Below are 22,178 nucleotides of genomic sequence, written 5' to 3'. Positions count from 1 at the left end.
TCAAAACTGGATGACCTCCGAATGAAAGTAAGCAAAACCTTGTCCTAAACTTTGACCAACCGTGTGTGTCAGCCTGTTTAATGACCTGGGACAATTCCATGGGGCTACAAACTCCCCAAGTTGCTATTGGACACTGTTATAATGCTGGGACAGCAACATACCCACCAACTCCCCAACTTCAGTGAAAAACCTCATCTCCACTTGTCTGTCAGACAGAATCTTTGAAAGTCAATACAATTTCTGGATGACAAAAGCTCCCCACCCTCAACTTGGAATGATGCCAAACTGAGAACACAAATGGGCACATCTCAGTCAGTTTGCTCCAATGGTGAAGGCACCAGACTAGAAACTGGGTGACTGGGAGTTCCAGTTCTGCCTTAAGAGCGAATGCTGGCTGGCTGATATAAATAAAAAGTGATATTTTCCTATCAGAAATAACATCTAAGCCCCCCACCCATCCCTTCTGTACAATTCTGAGCACAGGTGGGGGTTCTTACCGAGAGAAGCCAGATTCCTGGAATTCTCCAGCATGACTTCCTCATGGAGTGCCTTTTGGTCAGGATCCAGCCAAGACCACTCCTCTTTGGAGAAATACACGGCTACTTCCTCCAAAGACACAACATCCTGGACAAGGAAACAAGTTTCCCAAGATTAATCTGAGAGCTTTCTTTCACAAATTAAGCAGAGATATCCTATGAACACAACGGGCATCTTTCTGCAGAATTCAAAATGAGATCTCACAGCTTTTGGCTGAGGGGACAACTGAAGCACATTGGATCAAGTTGGAAATATTTGGCATGCCTTTCAGTGTAGCCAACTAAAACAGTTTTTTTGCTCAATTGGTAGTTGGGTATTAAACCCATTACTTCTCACTGGCTCCAATTCTTCCTAGAGTGGGCAGAAGGAAATACAGGGGAAATCCATCTGATTTTTTGCCTATGGACTGCTTTATCAACTGAGGGAACAAATTCTTCCCCCCAACTCCACACCTTTGTGGGAATGTTGGAAGAGCTTGTAATGGTATGTGAGAATGACCCTGGGAGATAGAAAAGAAGATCTCTGGTCAAGACAACATCTGGACAATGAAATCTGAGCCTGAAGCAGGAGAGCAGAGAAAATTTATCAGAAGGGACAGTTACCGTATTTTTCGGACCATAAGACGCACTTTTTCCCCCCAAAAGTGAGGGGGAAAACGAGGGTGCGTCTTATGGTCCGAAGGTGATTCGTATGGCTAGCCCCAACCTCCGCAAGTGGAAAGCAAGGGAGATTGCCAGGAGCACAACTCGGCACGTGCTGAGAAACGCCGATCTCGCACTCCTGCAATCTCCCTCGCTTGGTTTCAGCTTCCCTTGCTACAAGAGAAAGCAGGCTGAAACGGAGCAAGGGAGATTGCCAGGAACGCGATCTTGCACTGCTGCAATCTCCCTCACTCTGTTTCAGCCTGCTTTCTCTTGTAGCAAGGGAAACTGAAACCACGCGAGATCGCGTTCCTGGCAATCTCCCTTGCTCCGTTTCAGCTTGCTTTCTGCAAGAGAAAGCCGGGCTGCAGGGCCGCCTCCATGGGTACTGCTCTAACACAGAGAGGGAAGGACAAAGAGGGAGAGAAGGAAGGAAAAAAGGAAGGAAGGAAGGAAGGAAGGAAGGAAGGAAGGAAGGAAGGAAGGAAGGAAGGAAGGAAGGAAGGAAGGAAGGAAGGAAGGGACAATGGGAGAGGGAGGGAGAGAGAGAAAGAGAGAAAGATAGGGAGAGAGAGAAGGAAAAAGAAATAGGGAGGGAGAGAAAGAGGGAGAGAGGAGAAAGATAGGAAGGGAGAGAAATGGAGAGAGAGAGAAGGAGAAAGAAAGGGAGAGAAAGAGAGGGAGAGAAAGAAAGGGAGAGAGGGAGAAATAGAGGGAAAAAGAAAAATAGAGGGAGAGAAAGAGGGAGAGAGAAAGAAGGAGAAAGAAAGAGAGGGAAGTAGAGGGAGAAATAGAGGGAAAGAGAAAAATAGAGAAAGAAGGAGAGGGAGAGAAAGTGAGAGAGAAAGAGGGAGGTGGAGAGAGGGAGAAAAAGAGAAGAAGAGAGAGAAATTAAATTAGTAACATGATTGTTAAGTGAATCTGGTTTCCCCACTAACTTTGCTTGTCAGAAGGTTGCAAAAGGCGATCACATGACCCTGGAACAATGTGACCATCATAAATATGAATCAATTGCCAAGCATCCGAATGTAAATCACATGACCCTGGTGATGCTGCAATGGTCATAAGTGTGAAAAATGATCATAAGTCGCTTTTTTCAGTGCCATCGTACCTTTGAACAGTCACTAAGTAAATCGTTGTAAGTCGAGGACTACCTGTACTTTATCATTTTTTTTCCTTTTTTGGGGGGGTGTCAGGTTTTTGACACCTTGCTGGGCAACTTGTGGTACTCGGACATTGCCTTGTCCTAAAAGTGGTACAATGGATGAAAAGGTTGAAAAGCCCTGTTTTAGTATACTGATACTATTTGGTTCAGAATATTTTTTTTCTTGTTTTCCTGCTCTAAAAACTGGGTGCGTCTTATCATCAGGTGCGTCTTATGGTCCGAAAAATACGGTAAGTTAAGCCAAGTGTGAATTTTCAATGATATGATCTAAAATTTGTCTTGCTTGGAAAGAGCAACATTATACATTAGAAACAGCAACATTACACATTTAATATTATACAGAATAAAATTAAACCCATCCAAGGTTCATGGACCTTTCCGATATTTCTCCTCCTACCTGAGGCAGAGGTTCAGCCACTCTTTCAACTCCACCACAAAGAGAAGGTGGTTCTAAAAACACTAAGGACAGCTTTCTATTATCTGTGAGATAGAAAACAGTGGAAGCAGAGAGATTTCACTCAAGATGAACAAAACAATCACCTGGATGTCCAAACCTCACATCACATGAAAAGAACTTCGGTTACCTAGTGTGGTGTCCTGACTTTCACCTTTCTGGAAGCTCTCCCTGAATAACAGCTCCTGGGAGGATTTGGATGAATCTTTCCACCCCTGGGGATACTCAGTGATAGCTTGCAAGGATTTCTGGACAAGACGTGACACGAGAAAGAAGGGACAGAGACAGAAATGAATTATCAGGATTGAACACGCAACCTAACAAACCCCAATGTCCATAGATTAACCTGAAAAGTGAGAATCCAAGAATTGCCCCAAAGGCATCCTCTGGAAGAAGAATAGAACAATGGGTCTTAGGAGTTCATAATCCCAGAAAATTCTACCAGAGACACATTGACAAATTCAGAAAGATTCTCTTTGGAACTGACATAATTACATTCTCACACCTGCAACTCTTCTTGCATCTTCTCAGATTCCTGGCTCAGCAAGAAGCCTTCGGCCAGGGCCACCGCCTGGGAACTGGTTTCCACTCCACACTCCCGCACCCATTTCTCCATCTCTGGGGGAAGGAAAGCCAGGAACTGCTCCAGGAGCACCAGGTCCAGCATCTGGGCCTTTGTGTGTCTTTCTGGCTGCAGCCACTGACAGCAAAGACGGTGAAGATGACTGCAAACATCTCGGGGACCTCTTCCCTCCTGAAACTGCACTACTCTGAAGTGACAGCATTGGACCTCTGAACTGTTGGCTTCCTCTTCTTGGCTCTTCTGCCCAGGATTTGCCCCATTCTTCCCACAGCTCCAAGGCAGAGCAGCTGCAGCGCCTTTTCCAACTCTTGAATCTGCTGGGCTTTCTCCCTCCATCTAATCCAGCACCAAAATGGACTGATCTCCCCAGGTCTTCCTAATCACAAGGGGTCTGTCCAAATCTCCAAATGCCATTGAGGCCTCTTCCCTCACAAGACACTTCAGTCTCCAGAGGAACCACCTTAGGTATCTGAAAAGCAAAACACAGGGGGTTGCAACAGGGTGACAAATTTGAATACTGAGCATTCTCCTCCATAAATAAACAAAAGAACAAAAGAAATTCTTATGAACCCACCAATGTCTGGGAAGACAGGGGGTGGGGGGGGAATCTTATTAGACAGATTTATGTTTGGGGAAAGTTCTTAGCACACTTCTCTTCTTACTCAACTTCTATCAAGGAATTAAAATACCAAATAAATACATTTAAAATACGTTTTGGGTTTCTGTTTCTGGAAACAGAATATTTATATCAAATCGTTTCTGTTGCTGCCTAGAAAGAACTACCCTTTTCACAATCCAAATTACAGGAAAATTCACGTGAGTGCCTATCTAAATCGATTTAGCTAGAAGGTTAATCAACATTTGAATTTCTAGTAAAACATAAGGCAGCAGAACCCCATTAACCTCGTGGCCCAAATTCCTGGGTCAGGGGAAGGCAACCTCGGCTCTTTTATGGCTCATAGCTGGCTCAGGAATTCTGGGAGTTGAAGTCCTTGAGTCCTAAAAGAGCCGAGGTTCCCTTCCCCTGTCCTGGGTGAACTCCAGAAGCCAGAATTAACAAACCACCATCCAATGCACCGCCGCCGGCAGAGCCACCAACGGATAGTGAGGAAAGGAGGGAAAGGAGGAAACCGAGTTCCAGTCCTTACAAACCTCGCACTCAACTATTTACACGTGGAACTGTAGCCTTGTGTACAACACAAGAAGAGGAACTCAATGAAGCTTTGCATACTCCACGCCCGCCTCCAGCATCAGAGGAAAGCCCCCTCCTCCCCCTCCACTCACTCTGAGTCACGTCTGGATCGCCCCCCGTGCGGGGATTCCTCACGGCCTCTTGGCCCGCTGGCTCAGCCTAAGGGCCGCAGCGAAGGGGAGCAGAATCGGACACGGCAGAAAAGCGATCCCAGCCTTTCCCGCAAGTACGAAAATGCCTCGAGATGGCGGAAAAGCGAGGCGCATGCTCAGTTCCCTCCGGAAGGGGACTGCCCATCCCTTCCAACCGCTGCGGAGGGAGACCCCTGGTGGACGCTCTGCGCTATGCCAGGGGATCCTGCAAGGGCGCCGAAGGGGGCCAGGGATAATGGGTGTGGGATTGGGTCTCTCTAACGTCTTGCCTTTCTAAATATGATTGTAGGTTTAGAGCTTCCTCTTCTTAATTTCTGGAAATTGCGTGTGATTTCTGAACACTGAGGAAAACTTCGTTGAAGCTCAAAAGTCATTTTCCTCAAGAGCAGCCTCGGAAATTAGCAAAACCCTTAGTTGTTCTCCTCCTCCTCCTCCTCCTCCCGTGTAAGGCAGGCTATGGATGGGAAACCCTCCCTTTTCCCTCATGTTAAGAATTCTGGGAGCTGAATTGGCTTTTCTGACTCGTGGACTTCATGAGCCAGCATGGCTCAGCTTTCCCCTCAGAATGGCTGGCTCAGGAATTCTGGGAGTTGAAGTCCACGAGTCATAAAAGAACCAAGGTTGCCCACCCCTGGACATGGGCAACTATAAATCAGCATGGCCTTATCGCTCGCCGGCCACCTCAGTCTGGTGATTACAGCATTGTAAGAGTTAATGAAATGCTGTTCCTTATGCTTGGTGCCCTTCCAGAGCTCAGCTGGTAGAGTGAAGGACAGGGGAAGCACAATTTCAAACATTCTGACTGTTGGTTCAGTCTTGGCTTTTGAAAAATTATTTTTGACCAAATATCCCCACTGCAACATTTGGGGGGAGGGGCAAAATATAATGTCTTATGTAACCCAATTTCAGAACCCACTTCAATCCACAACTTAAGAAAGAAAGACTCTTGGAGACAAGATTATCCAAGCAGGAACATTTACTAAAATATAGATGATAGAGGGTATAATATACAGCAGGCATGTCAAACTTGCGACGTCACGTTACGTCGCACGACATATTGGAACTTTTTCCCATTGCCGAAAATGGGATGGGCGCGGTTTCTCCATGACGCTCCGGCCCGTGGGCCGGCAGTTTGACACCCCCGATATACAGGATCTGAAGAATCCCCTCACAGATCAACATTTTTAAAGTGTCCCCAAGCAAACTCCACCCCTCAGTTTATTCGGTCAGTTCCGGATCAGCCAAGCTCCAGGTGGCAAGCCCCTCATGGGACAAAATATGATTGCAGTTTTAGAGCTTCCTCTTCTTAATTTCTGGGAACTATGTGTGAATTGTGAACACTGAGGAAATCTTTGTTGAAGCTCAAAAGTCATTTTCCTCAAGAGCAGCCTCAGAAATTAGCAAAACCCTTAGTTGTTCTGCATGCACCTCAGGAGATCCCCTCCTCCTCCTCCCATGTTTAAGGTGATTCAGGCAGGCCACGAATGGGAAACCCTCCGTTTCCCTCACGTTCAGAATTCTGGGAGCTGGAACTCAAGTCAGGCGTTATTCTCCACTCGCTTGGGATGACCAGCCTTCCTTGAACGGTAGCTTGAAATCAGCCTCTCCTCATTCATTCCCACCCCAATAAAATAAAAATTGGAATGGGGCTCTTGCTTGTCTTAGGGATGAAGCCTTTTCCTGCCCTTTCTTTGAGCGAGAAATGGCTCTGATGCTGAGAAAAAGATGCGTTTCTGCCTAGTTTTGAGCCTTTTCCATGTGAGGTAAATGTGAAAACCACTAGACCACAAAAAACGATAGGCATGGGCAGGGGTTAGCAACCTTGCCTGTTTTATGACTCATGGACTTCAACTCCCAGAATTCCTGAGCCAGCATGGCTCAGCTTGGAAACTCTGCCTTTGCCTCAGCATGGCTGGCTGAGGAATTCTGGGAGTTGAAGTCCACAAATCATAAAAGAGCCAAGGTTGCCCACCCCTGGGCATGGGCAACTATAAATCAGCATGGCCTTATCGCTCGCCGGCCACCTCACTCTGGAGATTACAGCATTGTAAGAGTTAATGAGATGTTGTTCCTTATGCTTGGTGCCCTTCCAGAGCTCAACGGGGGAAGCACAATTTCAGACACATATTTGAAAAGCAACGTAGTGGCTGAGTAGTATTCAATTACATACAGATATCATTAGTACAGATTTCAGTTTGTTACCATAAACATTTCCTCTCTTTTTCCCTTCGTATTTACTGTCTATTTGTAAATTAAAAGACAAGTTTTATCTTATCAATCACATAGAAAATATCTTTTACATATATCCATAGTTTTTAGTTTACACATATTCTAGTTGTTTTAACATACAATCTTTTAGGCAATCAATGACCTAATAGATTTTTCAGTTTTAATTTCCACTAACATTTAAATTTAACGTTTGATATTTATCATTCCCAAGATTTTTAATATACTCCCAATTCATCTATCACCATTCCTCACAAAATCTTAATATTCAAAATACACATCCCATCTATTTAACTTCTCACCCTCTATGTCAACAAATTAAGGATATGATATCTGTCAGAATCCATTTATATTCCATTCCTAACTCCCTATCTGTGCAAACCTAAATCTCACCCCCTTACTAGACTCTGCCATTCCCAAGGAGGGGAAGAGAAGATGTTAATTGGCCATCCCTATAGACCCAAGGTTGTTTATTCAGCCTGCCTGGAGGCCATCACAAAGACCAGGGAAGAAAACCTTTGAACTAAGAAGAACAAAGAAAGAGGGGTGGGATTCTGGCTTGTATCTCCAACTGGAATGTGAAGGGGAGGAAGTAACAATGTTGTAAATGTACTGATGTTTCTTTTTTCCCACAAGGGGTTTTGACACATAGAACTCGACTGATCCGAAACTGACCAAATGGTCTGAGGGGAGGGATTTTTACTCGGGGTCACTTTAAAAGTATTGATCTGCAACACAGTTTCCAGATCCTGTCCGGATTATCCACTGTCAACCATGTTTTAGTAAAAGTTCCTGTTTGGACAATCCTGTCTCCCAAGAGTTCTTCTTTCCTAAGATGTGGATTGGGGTGGGTTCTAACATTAGACAGGATCTGCATTAAGAGTCAACCTGGAAGGGAGAGCCTTACCGGGGGACTTTGCAAAAAATACAATGTCTAACTACGAGGCAAGGGACAAGGAAAGCCCCATGGAAAGGGAACTTCCCCCTGAACAAAACCCCACCAACGATCAGAGGCTGAAGCGTCATATTCCTCCGGGGAAGAGGTGGTGGAGACGCGTGACCGCAAACCACAGTGGTCAATGGGCGTTGGAAGGAAAAGCAAGTGGGAAAAGGCATCAAGGAAAGTGATCCTGAGGCGGGAGGGCCACCAAGCAAAATGGAGGTAAGAGATGGAGAGCTCCCTGCACGTCAGTGAAGAGGAGTGGATCCTAGAGAAAGCTATTGACCTGATGAAGAAAACCCTTAGCTCACTAAGAGAGGAGAAACCTCAATACCGCAGCCACAGCAGTGCCTGAGGCCACAACTGGACAGTGGGAAGGATCCGGAACCTGCAACACCAGGGCCGTCCACTGGACCAGGAGCTGCCGCCTCAGCAGCACCCACCCCCTGCCGAACCACAGACGGGGATCAGGATGGGGGGCAATACCACCCGCTGCGCAGACACGGATCCATTCAGAGACTACCACCCCTGGAAGCGAAATTCAGGGGAGAGCCACCACGCTTGGGGTTTTTCCTAACACGTCCTCAGCTATATGGAAGAATATGGACGGGACATCCCCAGTGACAAAGCCGGCATCCGCATCATGCAATCCGCCCTGGACAGACCGGCCACAGACTGGGTGGTGAACTTGCATGACTCCAACGCCCCAGAACTCAACAACTTCAACCGATTCCTGTCATCCTTCAGGAGGCAGTTTGAGGTCCCTTTGGCTGATCGTAAGGCCCAGGAGAGAATCAAAATGGTGAGGGAGGGCAGACAGCCAGTGGCTGAATACACAGAAGAATTCCGGGCCATTGCCAGCAAGATGAACTGGCTGGAAGACATCCGCATTAGCCATTTCAAAGACGGGCTAAACTATGATCTATATGATGCTTGACTGCCTCGAGGAGACCCACACCATCTCGATAACTGGTATGTCCTGGCAGAGGAGGCAGAGATAGATCTACTAAAAAGGGACTGCTGGCGAAAACCATGGGCCCGCCCACCACCCGAGCAAACACGTGAGCCAGCGAAACCACTGTCCATGGCTAAGAAATCAACAGGCTGTTTCAAATGTGGGAGGGAGGGTCACCACGAAGCAGAATGCCTCACAAAAGCCCCTCAGCACAAATCAGAGGCATCACCCTCCAGGAGACCAGGGAAGTCCCAAGGCAACCCAAAAGAACCTGCCATGAGGGGTAACAACTGTCTTGCTTAGCAACAGAAATTTTAGGATCAATTGCAGTCATAAGCCGAGGACTACTTGTATTTCTATTGAAGCTCTTCCCACATTTCCTGTATTGACATGGCTTCGCCTAGATCTTTCTATGTCAAGTAAGAGTGTAAACCAGAAATCTTTGTATTGGGGATTATTAACGATAATCTCAGTAAAGCATCTCTCTACTTATTAGTCCATATCTTAACCGCAGCAAGACTGGCATATGCCCAAAAATGGAAAAGAAAGGAAACACCCACTGAAGAAGAAATAATAAAATTTTATCCTGCACTGAAATGGACAGGTTAACCCTAGAGATCAAAAATAAGAACGAAACGGAGTATTATGAAATTTGGCAAAATTTGTACAATTGGTTAGAGTTAAGGAGGACCGCTAACATGAACATTGTTTCATTGGTTGATAATGTAAGGATTTTTTATTAGCATCTATATAATGGAAATAACTGAAAGATACGTAAATATAACGCTGAGGAGTGAATGACAGTGTACTAAAAAACCCAACAGATCTCATATGTAGTTTTTTATACTTTGTCCTGTTATAGATTGTATTTTAGGTTTCTGTTATTTCTTTCTGTAACATAAGATAATACTCAGGGCTTTTTTTCCTCATAGAACGCTCAGAACGGAGTTCCAGCACCTTTTTTGGATGGAACCTTGTAGGGTAGGCAAGGTGGGTTGTATGTATGTATGTATGTATGTATGTATGTATGTATGTATGTATTTATTTTTTATTTATTTATTTATTATATTTTTATACCGCCCTTCTCCCGAAAGTCTCAGGGCGGTGTACAGGGCAATAATGCCTCCTTAAGTAACACCAGCTGCCTGCAATTAGTGCAGGTTCGCATCCCACCAGGCTCAAGGTTGACTCAGCCTTCCATCCTTCCGAGGTAGGTAAAATGAGGACCCAGATTGTTGGGGGCAATTAAGCTGACTTTGTAATAATGCCGCTTGGGGGGGTGTGTGAAAGCCCTAATAAGCAGGCATATACATAGAATGAAGGCTACTGCTAAGCTTGTAAGCCGCCCTGAGTCTTCGGAGAAGGGCGGGATATAAATGGAATTAAAATAAAAAAATAAATAAATAAATACAAAACAGGATACAAAAGTTAAAAGCGATTAAATAAATGCCCAAGGTTAAAACAATAATTAAGACGTATTAAAACCCCAACCCTAACCCATCAGACCAGGTCAGATTGCTCAAATAGATACGTTTTTAGATCGCGCCGGAAAGACCGAAGGTCGGGGGCCATCCGGAGCTCAACCGGCAAGCGGTTCCATAGGTCTGGCGCGCCCACAGAGAACGCTCTCCCCCTGGGGGCCACCAATCGACATTCTTTGATCGGAGGCACCCTGAGGAGGCCCTCTCTGTGGGAGCACACTGGACGGAGGGAGGTTGACGCCGGCCGCAGGTGTTGCCGTAGGTAATCCGGACCCATGCCATGTAGGGCTTTGTAAGTCATTACTAACATGTGTGACATGTGTGAGTTCCGGCACCTTTTTCTTTTACAAAAAAAGCACTGATAATACTAATAGTAGTGTTGTAGCTAGGGAAGTTGAATCATATCCATTTTTGTTTTTAAATGTGTATTTAATAAAATTGAAAAAAAGAGTGTAATTTCTCACAAAGCTCTTTCCACACACAATGTATTCATTCATATGGTTTCTTCCCCATATGGATCCTTTTATGAGAAATGAGACTCCAGTTCTGAATGAAGCCCTTTCCACACTCCATGCATTGATATGGCTTCTCTCATGTGTGGATCTTTTTATGAGCAGTGAGATCACAATTCCACCTAAAGCCCTTTCCACATTCCACACATTTATATGGCATCTCTCCAATGTGGATCCTCTTGTGGGAATAAAGATGACTGCTACAAGTAAAGGCCTTTCCACACTCCATGCACTGATATGGCTTCTCTCCTGTGTGGATCCTCTTGTGGGTATTAAGACTACTGCTATAAATAATGGCCTTTCCACACTCCGTGCACTCATATGGCTTCTCGCCTGTGTGGATCCATTTATGAGAACTCAACTTCTTACTAAAGCTCTTTCCACACTCCATGCATTGATATGGCTTCTCCCATATGTGGATCCTCTTGTGCTTATTAAGAGTGCTGCTACACGTAAAGGTCTTTCCACAATCCATGCATTGATATGGCTTCTCTCCTGTGTGGATCCTTTTATGACAAGTGAGATACGAATTCTGACTAAAGCCCTTTCCACACTCCATGCATTGAAATGGCTTCTCCCCTGTGTGGATCATCTTGTGCTTAGTAAGACTGCTGCTACACGTAAAGGCCTTTCCACAATCCATGCATTGATATGGCTTCTCTCCTGTGTGGACCCTCCTGTGGTATTTAAGATGACTGACATAACTAAAGGTCTTTCCACACTCCATGCATTTATAAGGCCGTTCTCCTGTGTGATTCCTTTCATGAGTTATGAGACAGTAACTATCACGGAAGATCTCTCCACATTCCTTGCAGACATATCGTTTCTCTTCTGAATGTGTCTTTTTATGGGAAATAAGATTAGCAGATTTATTAAAGCTCTTTCCAGACTCCATGCATTTATAAGGTTCTTCTTCCGTATCGGTACTTCTAGGGTTAGGAAGCAAACTGACCGGAGGAAAGCCTTCTTCAACTCCACTTTGTGATGGCTTTGTTTCATTACTCTTTGGTTGCACTTGATCTGTAAAGCTGTCTTTTCTCTCTCTCAGATGGATCGCTTGGCATTCCTCCTTGCAATTCTTATTCTCTTGCCCGTTAAAGCCTTGAAAAAGAAAAATGAAAACTGTAGCAAGACTAGGGGAATGACCAAATCTTTTCTTTTGAAATTTAAGTCATCAAAACTGGATGACCTCCGAATGAAAGTAAGCAAAACCTTGTCCTAAACTTTGACCAACCGTGTGTGTCAGCCTGTTTAATGACCTGGGACAATTCCACGGGGCCACAAACTCCCCAAGTTGCTATTGGACACTGTTATAATGCTGGGACAGCAACATACCAACCAACTCCCCAACCTCAGTGAAAAACCTCATCTCCACTTGTCTGTCAGACAGAATCTTTGAACGTCAATAAAATTTCTGGATGGCAAAAGCTCCCCCACCCTCAACCTGGAATGATGCCAAACTCAGAACACAAGTGGGCACATCTCAGACAGTTTGGTCCAATGGTGAAGGCACCAGACTAGAAACTGCATGACTGGGAGTTCTAGTTCTGCCTTAAGCACGAATGCTGGCTGGCTGACTTTGGGCCAGTCTGTCTCATGACACAGCATTGTTGTTAGGGGAAAAATAGGAAGGAGGAGGAGTAGTACTGGGTGTGTCTACCGCCCTGAGAAAAAAATAACAAAGGTGGGATATAAATAAAAAGTGATATTTTCCTATCAAAAATAACATCTAAGCCCCCCACCCATTCCTTCTGTACATTTCTGAGCACAGATGGGGGTTCTTACCCAGAGAAGCCAGATTCCTGGAATTCTCCAGCATGACTTCCTCATGGAGTGCTTTTTGGTCAGGATCCAGCTGAGACCACTCCTCTTCGGAGAAATACACGGCCACTTCCTCCAAAGACACAACATCCTGGACAGGGAAACAAGTTTCCCAATTAACAGATGATCCCAAGAATAATCTGAGTTTTCTTTCACAAATTAAGCAGAGGAATCCTATGAACACAACGGGCATCTTTCTGCAGAATTCAGAATGAGATCTCACAGCTTTTGGCTGACGGCACAACTGAAGCACATTGGATCAAGTTGGAAGTATTTGGAATGCCTTTCAGTGTAGCCAACAAAAACAGGTTTTTTGCTCAATTGGTGTGGCCAACAAAAACAGGGTTTTTGCTCAATTGGTAGTTGGGTATTAAACCCACTACTTCTCACTGGCTCCAATTCTTCCTAGAGTGGGCAGAAGGAAATACAGGGGAAATCCATCTGATTTTTTGCCTATGGACTGCTTTATCAACTGAGGGAACAAATTCTTCCCCCCAGCTCCACACCTTCGTAGGAGTGTTGGGAGAGCTTGTAATGGTATGTGAGAATGACCCTGGGAGATAGAAAAGAAGATCTCTGTTCAAGACAACATCTGGAAAATGAAATCTCAGCCTGAAGCAGGAGGGCAGAGAAAATTTATCAGAAGGGAGAGTTAAGTTAAGCCAAGTGTGAATTTTCAATGATATGATCTAAAATTTGTCTTGCTTGGAAAGAGCAACATTATACATTAGAAGCAGCAACTTTACACATTGAATATTATACAGAATACTGTAAAATTAAACCCATCCAAGGTTCATGGACCTTTCCGATATTTCTCCTCCTACCTGAGGCAGAGGTTCAGCCACTCTTTCAGGTCCACCACAAAGAGAAGGTGGTTCTAAAAACACTAAGGACAGCTTTCTATTATCTGTGAGATAGAAAACAGTGGAAGCAGAGATTTCACTCAAGATGAACAAAACAATCAGCTGGATGTCCAAACCTCACATCACATGAAAAGAACTTCGGTTACCTAGTGTGGTGTCCTGACTTTGACCTTTCTGGAAGTTCTTCCTGAATAACAGCTCCTGGGAGGATTTGGATGAATCTTTCCACCCCTGGGGATACTCAGTGATAGCTTGCAAGGACTTCTGGACAAAACGTGACACGAGAAAGAAGGGAAGAGTGCAGAGAGAGAAATGAATTATCAGGATTGAACACGCAACATAACAGACCCCAATGTCCATAGATTAAGCTGAAAAGTGAGAATCCAAGAATTGTCCCAAATGCATCCTCTGGAAGAAGAATAGAACAATGGGTCTTAGGAGTTCATAATCCCAGAAAATTCTACCAGAGACACATTGACAAATTCAGAAAGATTCTCTTTGGAACTGACATAATTACATTCTCACACCTGCAACTCTCCTTGCATCTTCTCAGATTCCTGGCTCAGCAAGAAGCCTTCGGCCAGCGCCACCGCCTGGGAACTGGTTTCCACTCCACACTCTCGCACCCATTTCTCCATCTCTGGGGGAAGGACAGCCAGGAACTGCTCCAGGAGCACCAGGTCCAGCATCTGGGCCTTTGTGTGTCTTTCTGGCTGCAGCCACTGACAGCAAAGGCGGTGAAGATGACTGCAAACATCTCGGGGACCTCTTCCCTCCTGGAACTGCACTACTCTGAAGTGACAGCATTGGACCTCTGAACTGTTGGCTTCCTCTTCTTGGCTCTTCTGCCCAGGATTTGCCCCATTCTTCCCACAGCTCCAAGGCAGAGCAGCTGCAGTGCCTTTTCCAACTCTTGAATCTGCTGGGCTTTCTCCCTCCATCTAATGCAGCACCAAAATGGACTAATTTCCCCAGGTCTTCCTAATCACAAGGGGTCTGTTCAATTCTCCTAATGCCATTCAGGCCTCTTCCCTCACAAGATACTTCAGTCTCCAGTGGAACCAGCTTATGTATCTGAAAAGCAAAACACAGGGGGTTGCAACATGGTGACAAATTTGAATACTGAGCATCCTTCTCCATAAATAAACAAATCAACAAAAGTCTTATGAACCCACCAATGTCTGGGAAGATGGGGGGCGGGAATCTTATCAGACAGACTCATTTGTTTGGGGAAAGTTCTGTAGCACTCTTCTCTTCTTGCTCAACTTCTTGCTCAACATCCAAGGAATCAAAATATTAGATGAATACATTTAAAATATGTTTTGGGTTTCTGTTTCTGGAAGCAGATTCATTATATCAAATCGTTTCTGTTGCTGCCTAGAAAGAACTACCCTTTGCACAATCCAAATTATAAACGTCTCCAGTCACAAGAAAATTCACGTGAGTGCCTATCTAAATCGATTTAGCAAGGAGGTTAATCAACATTTGAATTTCTAGTAAAACATAAGGCAGCAGAACCCCATTAACCTCGTGGCCCAAACCCCTGGGTCAGGGGAAGGCAACCTCGGCTCTTTTATGGCTCATAGCTGGCTCAGGAATTCTGGGAGTTGAAGTCCTTGAGTCCTAAAAGAGCCGAGGTTCCCTTCCCCTGTCCTGGGTGAACTCCAGAAGCCAGAATTAACAAACCACCATCCAATGCACCGGCAGAGCCACCAACGGATAGTGAGGCAAGGAGGGAAACGAGGAAACCGAGTTCCAGTCCTTACACACCTCGCACTCAACTCTTGACACGTGGAACTGTAGCCTTGTGTACAACCCAACAAGAGGAACTCAATGAAGCTTTCAATACTCCACGCCCGCCTCCAGCATCAGAGGAAAGCCCCCTCCTCCCCCTCCACTCACACTGAGTCACGTCTGGATCGCCCCCCGTGCGGGGATTCCTCACGGCCTCTTGGCCCGCTGGCTCAGCCTAAGGGACGCAGCGAAGGGGAGCAGAATCGGACACGGGAGAAAAAGCAGAGGCGCTTCCAGCCTTTCCGGCAAGTACGAATCTGCCTTCACATGGCGGAAGAGCCAGGCGCATGCTCAGTTCCCTCCGGAAGGCGACTGCCCTTCCCTTCCAACCGCTGCCGAGGGAGACCCCTGGTGGACGCTCTGCGCAATGCCAGGGGATCCTGCAAGGGCCCCGAAGTGGGCGACGGATGACGGGCGTGGGATTGGGTTTGTCTAACCTCTTGCCTTTCTAGATATGATGGTGTCATCTATACACCATCCTCAAGAGCAGCCTCAGAAATTATCAAAAAACCTAATTGCTCTGCATGCACCTCAGGAGTTCTCCTCCTCCTCCTCCCATGTTGTGGATGGGAAACCCTCCCTTTTCCCTCATGTTCAGAATTCTGGGAGCTGAAACTCAAGTCAGGCTTTATTCTCCACTCACTTGGGATGACCAGCCTTCCTTGATCGGTGGCTTGAAATCAGCCTCCCCTCATTCATTCCCTCCCCAATAAAAGAGAAAATGGTATGGGGCTCTTGCTTGTCTTAGGGATGAAGCCTTTTCCTGCCCTTTCTCTGAGCGAGAAGTGGCTCTGATGCTGAGAAAAAGATGCGTTTCTGCCTGGTTTTGAGCCTTTTGCCTGTGAGGTAAATGTGAAAACCACTAGACCACAAAAAACTATAGGCATGCGCAGGGATAGGCAACCTTGGCTCTTTTATGACTCATGGACTTCAACTCCCAGAATTCCTGAACCACCATGGCTCAGCTTGGAAATTCTCCCTTTCCCCTCAGTATGGCTGGCTCAGGAATTGTGGGAGTTGAAGTCCATGAGTCATAAAAGAGCCAAGGTTGCCCACCCCTGGGCATGGGCAACTATTAATCAGCATGGCCTTATTGCTTGCTGGCCACCTCAGTCTGGTGATTACAGCATTGTAAGAGTTAATGAGATGTTGTTCCTTATGCTTGGTGCCTGTTCTGTCGTGCGTGCCACGTGTAAGAACCAGGAGACAACAGTCAGGGTTTATCTCTTTATTGAATACAAGATGGAACTGGAATCTTTCCCCCCAGGTGCCCTCTTATAGCTTTTCCACATCCACGCAGAAAGCCAATCCACTGGCTCTATTTTCCCGCCAGACAGGTGACACCCAACCCAGTGTCCTTTTTTCCCCGCCAGACAGATAGACCAATCGGTCGCCTGACCCATGTCACCAGGTATGGGGGTGGCATACACAACACCCCTCTCCCCCCAACGTGAACAATACTACACTACAATTTTTCTAACTCCTACTTTTACTTTTCCACATAATCCCTCAGGTAAGCTGGGGTTTTGTGAGTCTTGGCCGGGTACCTTCCCGGTTGCCTTTCCGACCCAACTTCGCACCCTTGAGTTGCTTCTCTCGGCATTGCCTGGTTTCCTTCCCGCGACTGCTCTGAGGTAGATTTGACTGAGGTAAGTCCCGCTGGTACTGCGTCATTTTTTGCTTCCGTTGTCATTGAACCGCGTGTTGTTGTTGTTGGCCTTCTTCCTGGGTGATGTGCAACTGGCTTCACTGCCTGAGCTTCTGACGATTGTGGACATACTGGTGGTGGTTCAGGTGGACATACTGGTAGTGGCTCAATACTCCGAGCCTTGGGCTGTTGTGTAAGGCCTTCTTGTTGTTCCTGGGAACGGTTCTCTGGTGCCCGGTTCCTCAGCTGGTCGATATGTCTTCTGACCTGCCTGCCCCCTTCCCCCTCAATGATATAAGATAAGGGTCCTGTTTTGTCCACTACCGCTCCCTCCATCCACTTCTCCCCCCTGCCATAGTTCCTGGTCCACACTAGATCCCCTATGGCCAATGTCCTGGCTGTGTTGGCCTGTTCTGCTTCCGCGACCACTCTATCTGGATGAAGTCTGTCCAGTTTGGTTATCAGCCTCCTTCCCCAGTGCATCTCCGCTGGGCTCTTACCCGTCGCTGTGCAGGGAGTGATGCACCAAGAATTGAGCCAGTCTCTGATGCCAATCGCCAACAATGATCCTCCGCGGTGCATCCTTTGTAGATCTTATGTTCCTCTCAGCCAAACCATTACTGGATGGGTGGAAGGGTGAAGCCGTTGTGTGTCTAATCAAGTTGGCCTTGAGGAAGTCTTGAAATTCGGTGGATGTGAATTGAGGGCCATTATCAGATACAATTACATCAGGTAACCCATGAGCCCCCTCAGCTCCTGTATGGTCTTGGCAGATGTCATCCTTTTCACAGGCACCACCTCGAGTAGCTATCTACGACCACTAAAAATATTTCTCCCTGGAATGGTCCGGCGTAATCTATGTGAATCCTGGACCATGGGTTGTGAGTGGCCTCCCACCTGTGCACTGGAGCATGTGTCTGTTCTGGCTGGATCTCTGACATTGATAACATCCAGCTACTTGCTCCTCAATGCCCTTATCCAGTCCTGGCCACCACAGGTAACTCCTTTTCTTTGATCAAATATCTCCACTGCAACATTTGGGGGGGCACAGGCAAAATATAATGTTATGTAACCCAATAAGATGAAAGTCTGCTAGGATATATAAATGATCTGAAATAGTGGCCACCCACAGTGGAATGGGGCCATCCTGAGCTATCACAAAGGTGAGTTGGATAAGCAAGATAGTCCAGGACTAGTCCCTGGTATTTTCCTTTGAAAAAGCCACATCCTCACATTTACATCCTCACACCTACATCTTCCTGAACAACTAAACCATCGGGAAGGTGCTAAGTTAGAGGGTTGGATTGACCATCTTTCAAAATGTTGCTTCTACGACGTTTTCGCCCAAAACTGCATTGTGAGAAGGTCTGTATTTAGAATGTGCATACAAGACATGGCTTGCCATGTCCTTCTCTGTAAATCTTTAAAAAAAATCGGAAGGGACACCTTTCTTAGACAGAATGTTGAAACCTTTCAACAGTTAAATTCTTTTTTTTTTTACAAATTTTATTGATTTTCTAATATTACATTCACATATTAGAAAAGTAACGTGGTGGCTAAGTAGTAGTATTCAATTACATACAGATATCATTAGTACAGATTTCAGTTTGTTACCATAAACATTTCCTCTCTTTTTCCCTTCATATTTACTGTCTATTTGTAAATTAAAAGACAAGTTTTATCTTATCAATCACATAGAAAATATCTTTCTTACATATATCCATAGTTTTTAGTTTACACATATTCTAGTTGTTTTAACATACAATCTTTTAGGCAATCAATGACCTAATAAATTTTTCAGTTTTAATTTCCATTAACATTTAAATTTAACGTTTGATATTTATCATTCTTCAACCGATTCATGTCATCCCTGAGGAGGCGGTTTAAGGACCCTTTGGCTGATCATAAGGCCCAGGAGAGAATCAAACTGGTGAGGGAGGGCAGACGGCCAGTTACTGAATACACACAAGAATTCTGGGCCATTGCCAGCAAGCTGAACTGGCTGGAAGACATCCGCCTTAGCCATTTCAAAGAAGGGGTAAACTACGATCTATATGATGCTTGATGGCCTCGAGGAGACCCACACCATCTCAATGACTGGTATGTCCTGGCAGAGGAGGCAGAGATAGATCTACTAAAAAGGGACTGCTGGGAAAAACCATGGGCCCGCCCACCACCCGAGCAAACACGCGAGCCAGCGAAACCACCATCTGCGGCTAAGAAATCAACAGGCTGTTTCAAATGTGGGAGAGAAGGTCACCGCACCGCAGAATGCCGCTCAAAAGACCCTCAGCGCAAATCAGAGGCATTACCCTCCAGGAGACCAGGGAAGTCCCAAGGCAACCCAAAAGAACCTGTCACGAGGGGTAACAGCTGTCTTGCTTAGCAACAGAAATTTTGGGATCAATTGCAGTCATAAGCCGAGGACTACCTGTATTTCTATTGAAGCTCTTCCCACATTTCCTGTATTGACATGGCTTTGCCTAGATGTGGATCTTTCTATGACAAGTAACAGTGTAATTTCTCGCAAAGCTCTTTCCACACGCCATGCATTCATTCATATGGGTTCTTCCCCATATGGATCCTTTTATGAGAAATGAGACTCCAGTTCTGAATCAAGCCCTTTCCACATTCCATGCACTGATATGGCTTCTCTCATTTGTGGATCTTTTTATGAGACGTGAGATCACAATTCCACCTAAAGCCCTTTCCACATTCCACACATTTATATGGCATCTCTCCTATGTGGATCCTCTTGTGGGAACTAAGATTACTGCTACAATGAAAGGTCTTTCCACACTCCATGCATTGATATGGCTTCTCTCCTGTGTGGATCCTCTTGTGGGTATTAAGACGACTGCTATAAATAAAGGCCTTTCCACACTCCATGCATTGGTATGGCTTCTCGCCTGTGTGGATCCTCTTGTGGGAATTAAGGGTACTGCTACAAGTAAAGGTCTTTCCACACTCCATGCATTTATAAGGCCGTTCTCCTGTGTGATTCCTTTCATGAGTTCTAAGACGGTGATTATCACGGAAGGTCTTTCCACATTCCTTGCAAGTATATTGTTTCTCTCCTGAATGTGTCTTTTTATGGGAAATAAGATTACCAGATTTATTAAAGCTCTTTCCACACTCCACACATTGATATGGCTTCTCTCCTGTGTGGATCTTCTTGTGAGAATTAAGATGACTGCTACAAGTAAAGGCCTTTCCACACTCCATGCACTGATATGGCTTCTCTCCTGTGTGGACCCTCTTGTGGTTACTAAGAGTGCCGCTACAAGTAAAGGTCTTTCCACACTCCATGCACTGATATGGCTTCTCACCTGTGTGGATCCTCTTGTGGTCATTAAGAGTGCTACTAGAAGTAAAGGTCTTTCCACACTCCATGCATTGATATGGCTTCTCTCCTGTGTGGATCCTCTTGTGGGAACTAAGATTACTGCTACGATGAAAGGTCTTTCCACACTCCATGCATTGATATGGCTTATCTCCTGTGTGGACCTTTTCATGAGAGGTGAGATCACAATTCCACCTAAAGCCCTTTCCACATTCCACACATTTATATGGCATCTCTCCTATGTGGATCCTCTTGTGGGAAATAAGATTACTGCTACGATGAAAGGTCTTTCCACACTCCATGCATTGATATGGCTTCTCTCCTGTGTGGATCCTCTTGTGGGTATTAAGACGACTGCTATAAATAAAGGCCTTTCCACACTCCATGCATTGGTATGGCTTCTCGCCTGTGTGGATCCTCTTGTGGGTATTAAGACGACTGCTATAAATAAAGGCCTTTCCACACTCCATGCATTGGTATGGCTTCTCGCCTGTGTGGATCCTCTTGTGGGAATTAAGGGTACTGCTACAAGTAAAGGTCTTTCCACACTCCATGCATTTATAAGGCCGTTCTCCTGTGTGATTCCTTTCATGAGTTCTAAGACAGTGATTATCACGGAAGGTCTTTCCACATTCCTTGCAAGTATATTGTTTCTCTTCTGAATGTGTCTTTTTATGGGAAATAAGATTAGCAGATTTATTAAAGCTCTTTCCACACTCCACACATTGATATGGCTTCTCTCCTGTGTGGATCTTCTTGTGAGAATTAAGATGACTGCTACAAGTAAAGGCCTTTCCACACTCCATGCACTGATATGGCTTCTCTCCTGTGTGGACCCTCTTGTGGTTACTAAGAGTGCCGCTACAAGTAAAGGTCTTTCCACACTCCATGCACTGATATGGCTTCTCACCTGTGTGGATCCTCTTGTGGTCATTAAGAGTGCTACTAGAAGTAAAGGTCTTTCCACACTCCATGCATTGATATGGCCTCTCTCCTGTGTGGATCTTCTTGTGATAATTAAGATGACTGGTACAAGTATAGGTCTTTCCACACTCCATGCATTTATAAGGCCGTTCTCCTGTGTGATTCCTTTCATGAGTTCTGAGACGGTAACTATCATGGAAGATCTTTCCACATTCCATGCAGGTATATTGTTTCTCTTCTGAATGTGTTGTCTTTTTATGGGAAATAAGATTAGCAGATTTATTAAAGCTCTTTCCAGACTCCATGCATTTAATTCCGCTTTGTGATGGCTTTGTTTCATTACTCTTTGGTTGAACTTGATCTGTAAAGTTCTCTTTTCTCTCTGTCAGATGGATCGCTTGGCATTCCTCCTTGCAATTCTTATTCTCTTGCCCGTTAAAGCCTTGAAAAAGAAAAATGAAAACTGTAGCAAGAGTAGGGGAATGACCAAATCTTTTCTTTTGAAATTTAGGTCATCAAAACTGGATGACCTCAGAATGAAAGTAAGCAAAACCTTGTCCTAAACTTTGACCAACCGTGTGTGTCAGCCTATTTAATGACCTGGGACAATTCCATGGGGCTACAAACTCCCCAAGTGCTATTGGACACTGTTATAATGCTGGGACAGCAACATACCCACCAGCTGCCCAACTTCAGTGAAAAACCTCATCTCCACTTGTCTGTCAAACAGAATCTTTGAAAGTCAATAAAATTTCTGGATGGCAAAAGCTCCCCACCCTCAACTTGGAATGATGCCAAACTCAGAACACAAGTGGGCACATCTCAGACAGTTGGTCCAATGGTTAACGCACCAGACTACAAACTGGGTGACTGGGAGTTCTAGTTCCTTAAGTGCGAATGCTGGCTGGATGACTTTGGGCCAGTCTCTCTCGGCTCAACCCATGACA

The 22,178-nt window shown here is 45.3% G+C and overlaps 2 protein-coding genes across 8 annotated transcripts in view; both read right to left on the bottom strand.

Annotated features, from left to right (window-relative positions):
* LOC308664074 (zinc finger protein with KRAB and SCAN domains 5-like) overlaps nt 1-22,178 on the bottom strand; it is a 47,451-nt gene that overhangs the window by 2,842 nt on the left and 22,431 nt on the right. Inside the window, exons 1-6 of one of the 7 annotated variants that reach the window (XM_081321040.1) lie at nt 14,698-15,174; nt 14,050-14,596; nt 13,669-13,786; nt 13,484-13,566; nt 12,624-12,750; nt 9,782-11,939 (exon numbers count right to left, since the gene is read on the bottom strand). In XM_081321040.1, coding sequence (XP_081177166.1) covers nt 10,918-11,939; nt 12,624-12,750; nt 13,484-13,566; nt 13,669-13,786; nt 14,050-14,463 — 1,764 coding nt within the window. In that variant the 5' untranslated portion in view covers nt 14,464-14,596; nt 14,698-15,174 and the 3' untranslated portion in view covers nt 9,782-10,917. Of the gene's footprint in view, nt 1-497; nt 625-2,740; nt 2,824-2,927; nt 3,046-3,302; nt 3,850-4,664; nt 4,737-9,781; nt 11,940-12,346; nt 12,503-12,623; nt 12,751-13,483; nt 13,567-13,668; nt 13,787-14,049; nt 14,597-14,697; nt 15,175-15,424; nt 15,528-22,178 lie in introns of those variants that run through there. The other 6 variants (XM_081321035.1, XM_081321034.1, XM_081321037.1 and 3 more) reach the window with 6 other exon arrangements.
* Nucleotides 18,466-22,178, bottom strand: part of LOC308664071 (uncharacterized protein) — a 60,256-nt gene continuing 56,543 nt past the window's right edge. The window contains exon 5 of the mRNA XM_081321030.1: nt 18,466-21,673. Coding sequence (XP_081177156.1) covers nt 19,620-21,673 — 2,054 coding nt within the window. The 3' untranslated portion in view covers nt 18,466-19,619. The remainder of the gene's footprint in view (nt 21,674-22,178) is intronic.

This window comes from Vipera berus (assembly GCF_964194415.1).
Source record: "Vipera berus genome assembly, chromosome: 2".
Classification (NCBI taxonomy): Eukaryota; Metazoa; Chordata; class Lepidosauria; order Squamata; family Viperidae; genus Vipera; species Vipera berus.
This window is presented reverse-complemented; position numbering and strand designations above follow the sequence as displayed.